This window comes from Heterodontus francisci, chromosome 5 (assembly GCF_036365525.1).
Source record: "Heterodontus francisci isolate sHetFra1 chromosome 5, sHetFra1.hap1, whole genome shotgun sequence".
Lineage (NCBI taxonomy): Eukaryota > Metazoa > Chordata > Chondrichthyes > Heterodontiformes > Heterodontidae > Heterodontus > Heterodontus francisci.
The window spans coordinates 47,855,150-47,867,729 of NC_090375.1; the positions used below are offsets into that span (position 1 = coordinate 47,855,150).

The 12,580-nt window shown below is 43.0% G+C and overlaps 1 protein-coding gene across 6 annotated transcripts in view; it reads right to left on the reverse strand.

Annotated features, from left to right (window-relative positions):
- Positions 1-3,005: 3,005 nt before the first annotated feature.
- LOC137369824 (forkhead box protein H1-like) overlaps positions 3,006-12,580 on the reverse strand; it is a 268,380-nt gene continuing 258,805 nt past the window's right edge. For all 6 annotated transcript variants that reach the window (XM_068031392.1, XM_068031393.1, XM_068031391.1 and 3 more), the window contains one exon: positions 3,006-7,659. In XM_068031392.1, coding sequence (XP_067887493.1) covers positions 6,595-7,659 — 1,065 coding nt within the window. In that variant the 3' untranslated portion in view covers positions 3,006-6,594. The remainder of the gene's footprint in view (positions 7,660-12,580) is intronic.

A 12,580-nucleotide genomic window follows, 5' to 3' on the forward strand; every position in this document is an offset into this window, starting at 1 on the left:
CTACACTTCAAAAAGTACTTCATTGGCTGTCTGGTGGTCATGAAAGGTGCTATATAAATGCAAGTCTTTCTTTTGATCTCTTTGACCAAGTTTTAGTCAACCCTTCCTGGCTCAGTGTCCATTTTTGCCTGATTACAGATCAGTGACGTGCCTAGGGACAATTTCTATATTAAAGGCATTATACAACACAGAGTTATGGCAGCATGGTGATTAGGTTACTGGAGTAGTAATCCAGAGGCCGGGAGTAATTTTCTGGAAGAATGTGCTCAAATCCCACCATGGTATCTGGGGAATTTTAAGTTCAGTTAATTAAATAAATCTGGAATAAAAAGCTAGTATTAGTAATAGGGACCATGAACCTACCGGATCACTGTAAAAATAAACATCTGGTTTTCCTTATCATTTCCCTGAGTCCTGCTGGAAACAATGTGTGTGGACAACATTCCGGGGTTGGGCTGGGTTCAAACATGATGCCTGCCAAAGTTCAAGTCTGGGCTCACATATATGACATGAATACTCAGGATGCTGCTGCTCCTTGGCAATGAGCCACATCTTCAGGAGAAAAAAAGTTTTGCTATATTCCTGCTTTGTTGTTTAATATAATGAAACACTAACCCAGACTTCCCAGTTGGATAAGATCTTCCTAAGCTCCTGGCTGTTTGAATTCTCCCTCACTAGTGGAAAGGTTCTTATCTATCTAATCCTTCCACATTAAATTAAACAAATCTTTCCATGCAGTTAAATTGAAATGGAACTGCTGCTGGGAGAACGGAGTCGGTGCCCAAGACTCAATTAACATGTCTGAGGACTGGCCATCCTGTTGAGTGTTTTGTTTTCCTCTGACTCCCTGTGAACAATGGGACCAACCTACTGAGTGTAAACATAGATAGGGTCAGCTTCTGATATTCAGGCATTCTTACATTGAGGTTATGATGTTGGTGCACATCTTTGTGTTGGGAGGAAATCACCTGTTAAACTTTGTGGAGTAACATCCTAAATGCCTTTGTGGCAATTTTAGTGTATCCAACACTATAAATTTTTCACTCGAGGATTATAACTTGACTCGAGATACTGAACAGTGGAAATTAATTTGCTACACAGCAACTAAAGAAATCTTTACTCCAATGTTCATCCACCTGATACTCTAAAAATAAAAGACAGTGACAGCTATATTGGCCCTGGTGGTTAATCAGAATAAACAGAGGGTTAGATTATGAGGGCAAGTTGCATAAACTTTGCTTGCATTCCCTTGAGTATAGAAGATTGTAAGCTGATCGAGGGGTTTAAAATGTTGAAAGGATTGGATGGGGTAGATAGGGAGAAACTTTTCCCAGATGGGACATAATCTTAAATTTAGGAGGGAAATTGAGAAGCACTTTTTCACAGAAATGGTAGCCACCTGGAATCCTGTCTCACAAAAGGCTGTGGATGCTGAGATAATTGGATCTTTCAAGACTCAAAGACACATTTTTGTTAAGTAAGGGTATTGAGGGATATGGAGCAAAGGCAGGAAAATGAGGTTGAGGTGCTGATCAGTCGTGATCTAATTCACTGGTGAGAGGTCTGAGGGTCTGAATGGCTTACTCCTGTTCCTAATGCTACTATATTAGTCTAGGGCTTGGAGAGCATCAGAGACCTGGCGTTTACAATGTCTTTGGATTAGACAGCACCTCTGCTGGATCTCTAAATGTGTGGAGCCACTGCATTATGCTCTAAGGTTATTTCTGATTAAGACAGAAGCAGGGACTAACTTTGTCAGTCTTAGGCCCACTCTGCATTTTCCCAGCCTGCCTGCATTCGTTTATGTGCTATTAGAAGGAATTACTATATTTGTTTGGGACAAACTGCAGCATATCATGTCATTAAGGCACTACCTTTATGCAGGAAAATAGATATAGTCTCATGAATTAGCTGTATATAATCTCAGAGGGAGCAGAGCTTTAGAACAATTGAAAATCAGTGAGCAGCACACAGGTTATTTGATAAACTAAGTACACTTTGACCCTGACTATTACCTAGATTTGATTTCAGCCCTACTTGCACCTGTGACAGACATGAACCATTAACACTTCATCAGGTTAAATGGCTTACTAAATTTCAATAGACAAAATCTATAATGGCACTGCTGGATACTTTTCCATGTTTTACGCTGGGGGACAGAAAGGATAGTGGAGCTGAGACCACAACCAGATCAGCAAGATTTTATCGAATGGCTGAGCAGACTGGAAGGGCCGAATGGCCTTCTCCTGCTCCTAGGTCTTATGTTCCTACTGTGCATAGTGTGCTATTATTGTTCCTAATGTGCCATTATCGTGCTTACTAAAATAACAAAGACTGCCCGCCCTGAGTCATTCAGTTCCAGGACTGCAAAACTGTTGGGAGCTCCCCATTCTTCCCACAATTTATCATAGTCTAGGAGCAACTCTCAAGTCTCAATGAATGTACGCAGTGAATAGCTGAGCCACACAGACCAGGATAATCCCATATTTTATCTCCAGTCCCTATTGAGTTCGCATCTCCCCTTGACTGCTAGCAGGATGCTGTAAGTGGTCTAATCATCCCAGAGTTTGGGATGTGGGTAAGACAAGGGTAAGGAAAGAAAATTAGCTCGGGCTCTTTGTCCTTACAGTCAGGGCATAGGATGAGGACAGAGTCAGGTTCAGTTATGTTTCCTCACTACAGTTCAATATCACACAAAGCTTACAATAGGTTACTTTTGAAAATTACTGGTCAAATATCAGTGTCGGTGGACCAAGGGTTAGAATCAGACAAGAGTGTAGATTCACTAACGCTACCACCCAAGACAAATTTCAGCCTCAGTTTCTTAAAGGAGGGAAGGAATAAGTCGCAGTAACAGCAGGAAAAGGTAAGAGACATTGATAAAAGAATAGTCTGATCAACACTCAATAGAATATTTTGAATTAATGTGGATGCAACATGGAATAAAACATTTTTATTTCAATACAGTAAAAAATATAGACAAGGACAATATAGGCATATAACCTTGCAAATAAGCTTCAGTAAAACATCACATCTAATGCTTGCCATAACTCCTCATAAAAAAGAGCTTTCAATCTTTGTTTATGCAATGACCCAATTATTAGAAGGGGCTAGAGATCAGTGTTATAGGCAAGATAGCAGGTTTAGTGAGGTAGCCAATATTCAGGCAGCATGCGTGCAATTGGAGATGGATTAACTTGGATACTAACCTTCAACAAGACGTGGGACAAGAGGCAAACAATAGATGATATTCCAACACTAGAAAATGATTAATGTAGCTAGTTCAACTGGTGCTGGACTCTTGGGTTCAATTATTTTGTTCACTGATCTCAGTCCGTGTTAGTGGGAGAGGGATAAGGAAAGAGGCAGCACAGTGGTTAGCACTGCAGCCTCACAGCTCCAGCAACCCAGGTTCAATTCTGGGTATTGCCTGTGTGGAGTTTGCAAGTTCTCCCTGTGTCTCTGTGGGTTTCCTCCCACATGCCAAAGACTTGCAGGTTTATAGGTAAATTGGCCATTAGCAATTGCCCCTAGTATAGGTAGGTGGTAGGGAAATATAGGGACAGGTGGGGATGTGGTAGGAATACGGAATTAGTGTAGGATTAGTATAAATGGGTGGTTGATGGTCAGCACAGACTTGGTGGGCCGAAGGGCCTGTTTCAGTGCTGTATCTCTAAACTAAAACTAAAACTATTACTGGAGCTCCCACAGAGATCCTGGGACTGCTTGGTTCTTGTCCCCAAACACAGCTTGGAATCTCTCACCATACAATAGCATCTGTAAAAACAGTCAATTCCTCAAAGAAGTGAGAGGAGGTTGGAAGGGGCAGATCGATGAAGGGATGGTCCACACTTTGGTTGATCAAATTGTAGTCTTAATGCAATTTCCTTTCATTCAAGCTATTTATTTTTATTAGCACTCAAATGGAAGCTATCTAGTAAAAATCACCTAAAGAAGGAACCCCTAGATTAAAAAGGGATATTATAATCAGCCTAAACACAATGGTCATTAGCATATACTTATTCAGAGTTATTGGGAACATGCAATTGCTTATGAGCAACAATTACCTCAACCAGTCTGCATACTTTACAGCAAAAGTAACAGGATAACAATCTAAACCATTACCCTAGGGATCATTTCCTTTCCTATTCTTAGCCCATATCCACTGAGGCCAATTGTAATACCCTGTTGCCATTATTTTGTCTCATTTGGTAGCCTTTGGGTCAGAAGGTTGTGGTTTCAATCCCCACATCAGTACTTGAGGTAACCTTGGAGCCAGACACACTAGTGTAGTACTGAAGGATGCTGCATTAATCTCCCATCAAGAGGATGTTAAATGTCTTATAGTACTATTTGAAGCATACCACAGTCCCACCGCTGAGTCAGTCAGTCCACTGCTGGTGCAGAATCACTCCTGTATTTATGAACAGAACAGTCATTGCATTTCAGAAGGAATTCACCGTAGAAAGTACTTTTGAGATGTTTCAAGGATGGTAATGCCTCTGATTGTTTTCCTAGAGTTGCTCATAGCAGTGTTCTGATGATTAATCTTTAATCCTGGAAACTCCAGAATAATCCTCGATCATTGGCCACCCTAGGAGTGAAGCATTCTGTTCTGTGCACCACACTTCTCAGGAAGATGACATTGGCCTTGGAATAGATTCACCACAATGATACCAGGCCTTAAAGGATTAAATTATGAGAACAGTTTCATAAACTGGGTTTGTATTAGATGGTTGACGGGTGATCAGATAGGGAAATTATTGCCACTGGTGGGAAATGCCAAACAAGGGGGAAAAATAATCTTAAAATTAGAGCTTGGCCATTCAGGAATGAAATTTGGAAGCATTTTTTCACCACTCCAAAGCTAAAGGAAATATTGAACTCTTTCAAAAGGCTGTGGATGCTGGGCCAATTGGAATTTTCATATCAACAAACAACTTGCATTTATATCTCATCCCTTGGCATATTTCAAGACTGAGATGTCTAGATTTTTGTTGGATAAGGGTATCGAGGGATTATGAAACAAAAGTCAGACAAATGGAGTTGAAGTGCACATTAGCCATGATCTGATAAAATTGCAGAACATGCTTGTGTGGCTGAATGGCCTTCTCATGTGCCTATTTACTCGGGCAGGGGCGAGCAGATTTATTTGGGGGTGGGGGTGGGGTGGGGAAAAAGCCAAGATGAGATTTATAGCAGTCATGCAGTTCAATTAAGATTCCAGACTATATGGAGACAATTCTGAGCAGGAATATTATCTTAGCAATTAATCTTGTTCATGTTAGCAGTCAGGCATCACTATGAGAGATTGTATGATGTCTTTTTAACTACATTAAAAGGTGCTACATAAATGCAAGTTGTTGTCAGCCTTTCCATTTTTTTCGGAAAAGCAGAAGGGTTGTGAGCTCGTCATCCTATCCTTCCCGACAGCAGCACTGCATTTCAACAAGTACGTACTCTAGTTACAGTGGGGTGGGGGTGGGAAGAAATTATGTTATGTCAAGAAACAGACTTTTATACAGTTTAGTGTTATAGTTCTTAATTGAAAGAAAAAAAAAACGTTTTATTTGCTGTCTACATTTTTTTGTAGGGGGACAGGGGAAGAAGGCCCACAAGGTAATGGGGAGGCTGCTTAAAGTGGCATGGCATTTGAGACGTGTCGTCATTTCTGGTTGGTTCCCAAGTGGAAATAATTGAATTTCACATCACTGCTGTATATTCAGCAAACCAGCATATAGATGGTGGTCTTTTAATAAGCATCCCATGATAAATGCTGTTAAAATCTTGGGAGCAGGCTCTTAATTTATATTGGAAATTAAAACCTGCAAGTAATTTCTGACCATCTCACCCATACAGATGCTGTTGAGATCGACCACTCCGTAAGGCCGACTTCAGTATTGCCTTCCCCTAGTCAGATGCATTACCCAGACGTATTTTCACCCTTCTGAAGAGTATGACTCCTTGACAGGATTTGGTTGCATGTTTTATACTCACCCTCCTGTGTCTCACCAAAATGATTGCTATTCCCGTGCAACCAGGAACAATGATTGTTTGATGCTATTCAGCAGTAGGAGGCATCAGAGTCAGGCCCAATTCCATAGTCGCACTACATCCACCCACATGCACGCCCAGTAGTGGTCATTGAATAGCAGCTGGGAGCGTGGGAATTGTGGCCAATTTTCTCCTCCCTAATCCAGGGGCACAGAACTCAATTGTACAACATTGCTGTCCCAGCAGACATCACTTAACTATGAGATCTTTCCAATAGCTTCTATCTACTTCTCTGAATAGCTTGCAGAGTCCATACAAACATTATTCCCAACACAGCCCTGATGTAAGGAGCTTTGCTGACTGGGAAGAAGAGTGGTTAGGAGAGGAAAACATTCCTTAACTTCAAGTCTCAAAACACAGGACAGGGCAAAAGATTTCTTGAAAAGTCAGTCTCGGGTATAGAAAGTTTTAAATGGCAGACTCAAGTTAGACATAATGCTCCAGGAATGTAAATAACATCCATAAATCACTTCTAGAGGCTCAAATGTTAAAATTTTTAAAGTTTTTACACAACTCATTCTCTTCACACAGATTGGGTGCTCAGTACTCAAATGGCATGTATTGAGCCCTCACCACATTGCTTGCACTGGGTGGCATTCCAGTGCCCATCACACCAGCTGGGCAGAACTGGTGCATTATGGTATCAAAGACACTTTTGTTTGGTGGGACAACCTGAAACATTCTGTCCAGATCCAACACAGATGGTGGACGTAAAGATGGCAGAGGGCATGGACCAGATAGAAAGGGCCAGCTGGGTGGGCTTAAGAACTGGGTTGGTCTGTACGAATAGAACAAATTTGAAGGGTTGCTGTACTGGAAGATTGCAGAATATGGTAGACTCATACTGGGGGGTGCAATTACATTTGGAGGGGGATATTTGGTGTAGGATGTTGGTAACTCCCAGGACATGTAGGGCCTTAGTGGAAGCTCTGGATAGTTGGTGCAGTGATTGTCCCATATGGAGAGAGGAGTAGACCTGCCATACTCCATTGATAATCTCAGACGTTTTGACTCCTGCTTATGAGGGGTTTCTCTTTGGGAAACATTGATATCTTCTTCAGTGGAGGAAGGACTGGAAGTTGAAGTGCTGAGGGGCGAGGGTAACTGGATCTTTTGATGAGCACTCTGTGAGGAAGAGAATGAAGAGGAGCACTGTGGGTTCTCACATGCTACCAGATGAGGATGCCAAGAATTTAAATCCAAGCTTCCCTGTTGTGTAGGATCTTCATTTGATGACATTTTTTGGAGACCATGTTTAGAGGCCACTGGATAGCTCTTCTCCCTTTCAGATGTAGAAACTTCCAGACTATTCCACAATGTATCAATGGAAAAAGCACCATCTGACCTGCCACCACCCTGCTGCAGGACTGCTGTTGCACGCCCAGCAGGGGATTCAGCTACCTGCTGTGCTTTGCTGCTTTCTTCAGAAGCTGAGAGGCTGGCAATCCCACCCTGGATATATGCAGTTGAATTGGCTGCAAACTTTCTCCCATCTTGTCGTGAGACAGACGTGTTTTGTCGTTTTAATGCTTCAGGCGGGATGCGAGTAACATCAACTGTCCAGTAGTTCCCTTTCCCTTGTGGCCTTTTTGGGTCATTCAATACCTAAAAAAAAAAGAATGTAACTTTAAATCACCGTACTTGTGTTCAGACCACATATTATTGCTCAACGCCAAGACAACTTTTCACAGCACTAGCTGTCATATGGTAGCTGTCCATTTGTCATTCACAAGCCATGGCCAGCCAGCTTTGACAGGCTGGTAGCCATTACAAGCAAACCACCATAGTTAAACCTCTCCCAACCTCATGCATCATTTAGATACTTAACACTTGCCAGGAAGCTTCATTAAACAATAAGTGGAAGGAGGATTTCTGGTCAATTCACCCCCCTCCTCCTCCCCTCTTCAGCCCATTGGCATTGAAGCCCAGTTATAGTGTCCCTATTGCCACCCAATAAGTCAGCTAGCTCAACACACCTTGGGGATAATATGTGGGAGAAAAACACACTGCTTGATTCAACTACTCATTCAGTAGTGTATTAACCAACTGATCCAGAATGTGTTGCACAGTGGCGCAATGCTTAGCTCTGCAGCCTCACAGCTCCAGGGACCTGGGTTCAATTCTGGGTACTGCCTGTGCAGAGTTTGTAAGCTCTCCCTGTGACTGAGTTTTCGCTGGGTGCTCTGGTTTCCTCCCACTGCCAAAGACTTACAGGTGATAGGTAAATTGGCCATTGTAAATTGCCCCTAAATGTAGGTAGGTGGTAAGGAATATGGGATTACTGTAGGGTTAGTATAAATGGGTGGTTCTTGGTTGGCACAGACTTGGTGGGCCGAAGAGCTTGTTTCAGTGCTGTATCTCAAAATAAAAATAAAAATGTCAAGATATTTCAGCTATTGAGCCTTGCTGTTATAAAACCTATATTATCCAACAGAAGGGAAATAGATTTGATTAACAGCCTTACCAGGAAGCTGTCATTCAGCCACTACTATAATCTTTCCTAGATCTCCTGACAGAAGGGGCCAGTTGCTGCTGTGAGCAGAGGGCTGTCACCAAGATTGTAATTGCAGTCTGTTATTCTAAGTTCTTTTCAGCTATTTCATATTACTAACATTTTTCCTTCCTGAAGTAACCACATCAAGGCATATTGGAGGCTTCCCTTCCTGTTACCACCAAAAATTTCCACCTTTCCATTACAAAGGCACCTGCTCATGCTGGGTGATAGTCCATAATTGCAAAGTGCAGGGAGGCTATTTATCCCAATAAAATCATTCCATAAAAACCTGCTGTTCCCATCCCAAAACAACATCAGGATTTTAGCTTCCACTATTCTAGGTATCAATCTCTCTGCTTAAAGCGCTTCCTGACCCAAGTCCTGAACTTGCCTTTTTTCTGTGACTGATTATCTTGCAGTCATGGTTTACCTTAAAATTACTTAGATTTACTTTCTAATCCACTACCTCATTACTATGATTTTTTGAGGTACCCACATTTGAGGATAAGTTAGAAGTAAGTGAGACTTCATCACATTTACTTTGCTAAATTAAAGCTACACCTACTGCAGCCACAGGCACCATATTATTCAGTAAGGGAGCTTCAAGAAATCCCAGCACAGCATAGAGGGCAGAAACGTAAATGGTTTCCATCCCCATTTCGTCACTGCGTGAGAACTGACACTTTCGATTTGCCAATATAATTCAGCATTGAGTTGCAAAGTGCACTCTACTATCACGCCAGGAGCATCCGGAATAAGGTGGGTGAGCTTGCAGCATGGGTTGGTACCTGGGATCTCGATGTAGTGGCCATTTCGGAGACATGGGTAGAGCAGGGGCAGGAATGGATGTTGCAGGTTCCGGGATTTAGATGTTTCAGTAAGAACAGAGAAGAGGGTAAAAGAGGGGGGGGGGTGTGGCATTGTTAATCAAGGAAAATATTACAGCGGCAGAAAGGACGTTTGAGGACTCGTCTACTGAGGTAGTATGGGCCGAGGTTAGAAACAGGAGAGGAGAGGTCACCCTGTTGGGAGTTTTCTATAGACCTCCGAATAGTTCCAGAGGAAAGGATAGCGAAGATGATTCTCGACAGGAGCGAGAGTAACAGGGTAGTGGTTATGGGGGACTTTAACTTTCCAAATATTGACTGGAAATACTATAGTTCGAGTACTTTAGATGGGTCGGTTTTTGTCCAGTGTGTGCAGGAGGGTTTTCTGACACAGTATGTGGACAGGCCAACCAGGGGCGATGCCACATTGGATTTGGTACTGGGTAATGAACCCGGCCAGGTGTTCGATTTAGATGTAGGTGAGCACTTTGGTGATAGTGATCACAATTCGGTTAGGTTTACCTTAGCGATGGGCAGGGACAGGTATATACCGCAGGGCAAGAATTATAGCTGGGGGAAAAGGAAATTATGACGCGATTAGGCAAGATTTAGGATGTGTAGGATGGGGAAGGAAACTGCAGGGGATGGGCACAAACGAAATGTGGAGCTTATTCAAGGAGCAGCTAATGCGTGTCCTTGAGAAGTATGTACCTGTCAGGCAGGGAGGAAGTTGTCGAGCGAGGGAGCCGTGGTTTACTAAAGAAGTTGAAGCGCTTGTCAAGAGGAAGAGGGCGGCTTATGTTAGGATGAGACGTGAAGGCTCAGTTAGGGCGCTTGAGAGTTACAAGCTAGCCAGGAAGGATCTAAAGGGAGGGCTAAGAAGAGCAAGGAGAGGACACGAGAAGTCATTGGCGGATAGGATCAAAGAAAACCCTAAGGCTTTCTATAGGTATATCAGGAATAAACGAATGATAAGAGTTAGAATAGGGCCAATCAAGGATAGTAGTGGGAAGTTGTGTGCGGAATCAGAGGAGATAGGGGAAGCGTTAAATGAATATTTTTCGTCAGTATTTACAGTAGAGAAAGAAAATGTTGCCGAGAAGATTACTGAGATACAGCCTACTAGGCTAGATGGGATTGAGATTCACAAGGAGGAGGTGTTAGCAATTTTGGAAAGAGTGAAAATAGATAAGTCCCCTGGGCCAGATGGGATTTATCCTAGGATTCTCTGGGAAGCCAGGGAGGAGATTGCAGAGCCGTTGTTGTTGATCTTTATGTCGTCATTGTCGACAGGAGTAGTGCCGGAGGACTGGAGGATAGCAAATGTTATCCCCTTGTTCAAGAAGGGGAGTAGAGACAGCCCTGGTAATTATAGACCTGTGAGCCTTACTTCGGTTGTGGGTAAAATGTTGGAAAAGGTTATAAGAGACAGGATTTATAATCATCTTGAAAAGAATAAGTTCATTTGCGATAGTCAGCACGGTTTTGTGAAAGGTAGGTCGTGCCTCACAAACTTTATTGAGTTTTTCGAGAAGGTGACCAAACAGGTGGATGAGGGTAAAGCCGTGGATGTGGTGTATATGGATTTCAGTAAGGCGTTTGATAAGGTTCCCCACGGTAGGCTATTGCAGAAAATACGGAAGTATGGGATTGAAGGTGATTTAGAGCTTTGGATCAGAAATTGGCTAGCTGAAAGAAGACAGAGGGTGGTGGTTGATGGCAAATGTTCATCCTGGAGTTTAGTTACTAGTGGTGTACCGCAAGGTTCTGTTTTGGGGCCACTGCTGTTTGTCATTTTTATAAACGACCTGGATGAGGGTGTAGAAGGGTGGGTTAGTAAATTTGCGGATGACACGAAGGTCGGTGGAGTTGTGGATAGTGTCGAAGGGTGTTGTAGGGTACAGAGGGACATAGATAGGCTGCAGAGCTGGGCTGAGAGATGGCAAATGGAGTTTAATGTGGAGAAGTGTGAGGTGATTCACTTTGGAAGGAGTAACAGCAATGCAGAGTACTGGGCTAATGGGAAGATTCTTGGTAGTGTAGATGAGCAGAGAGATCTTGGTGTCCAGGTACATAAATCCCTGAAAGTTGCTACCCAGGTTAATAGGGCTGTTAAGAAGGCATATGGTGTGTTAGCTTTTATTAGTAGGGGGATCGAGTTTCGGAGCCACGAGGCCATGATGCAGCTGTACAAAACTCTGGCGAGACCGCACCTGGAGTATTGCGTGCAGTTCTGGTCACCGCATTATAGGAAGGATGTGGAAGCTTTGGAAAGGGTGCAGAGGAGATTTACTAGGATGTTGCCTGGTATGGAAGGAAGGTCTTACGATGAAAGGCTGAGGGACTTGGGGTTGTTTTCGTTAGAGAGAAGGAGGAGGAGAGGTGACTTAATAGAGACATACAAGATAATCAGAGGGTTAGATAGGGTGGATAGTGAGAGTCTTTTTCCTCGGATGAGGATGGCAAACACGAGGGGACATAGCTTTAAGTTGAGGGGTGAAAGATATAGGACAGATGTCAGAGGTAGTTTCTTTACGCAGAGAGTAGTAGGGGCGTGGAACGCCCTGCCTGCAACAGTCGTAGACTCGCCAACTTTAAGGGCATTTAAGTGGTCATTGGATAGACATATGGATGTAAATGGAATAGTGTAGGTCAGATGATCGGCGCAACATCGAGGGCCGAAGGGCCTGTACTGCGCTGTAATATTCTAATTCTAATTTCTTGTAGCCCCATCCTCAAATGTCCAAGAACGTTTAGTCTCCTCCTTAAATGTCTCACATTCTTCCTTACATTTATCAGCATTTACATCCATGTTGAATTCTGGCCACTTGCAAATTTTGGATTTGCTTGCTCTCTCCCACCCTTCTTCCACACCAACAGCAACCCCCCCACCCATTTCTACTCCGAGGTGAACCCTCACCAGCCTCACAGTCCCCCTGTTTTCAACAGCAAGCTGCCCACTCGACAGTTGAAAATCATCCCTAGGGTCTCAAATTTTCTCAGCTGTCAGTTATTTGTGCCCCTGCCTGAGCAATACCACCTCAGGTGGGGTTGGAAACTCACTGTGGAAAACTTGCCAGTGCAAATGAGCTGTTCAAATGAATTCATAAAGCACTCTGTGATCAGTTGACCACCGTTTAAAAAATGTAAAAGCTCCAGCTATCCTTAACATTGCTGAATTCCAAGGAGACAAGATTTCCCTTAT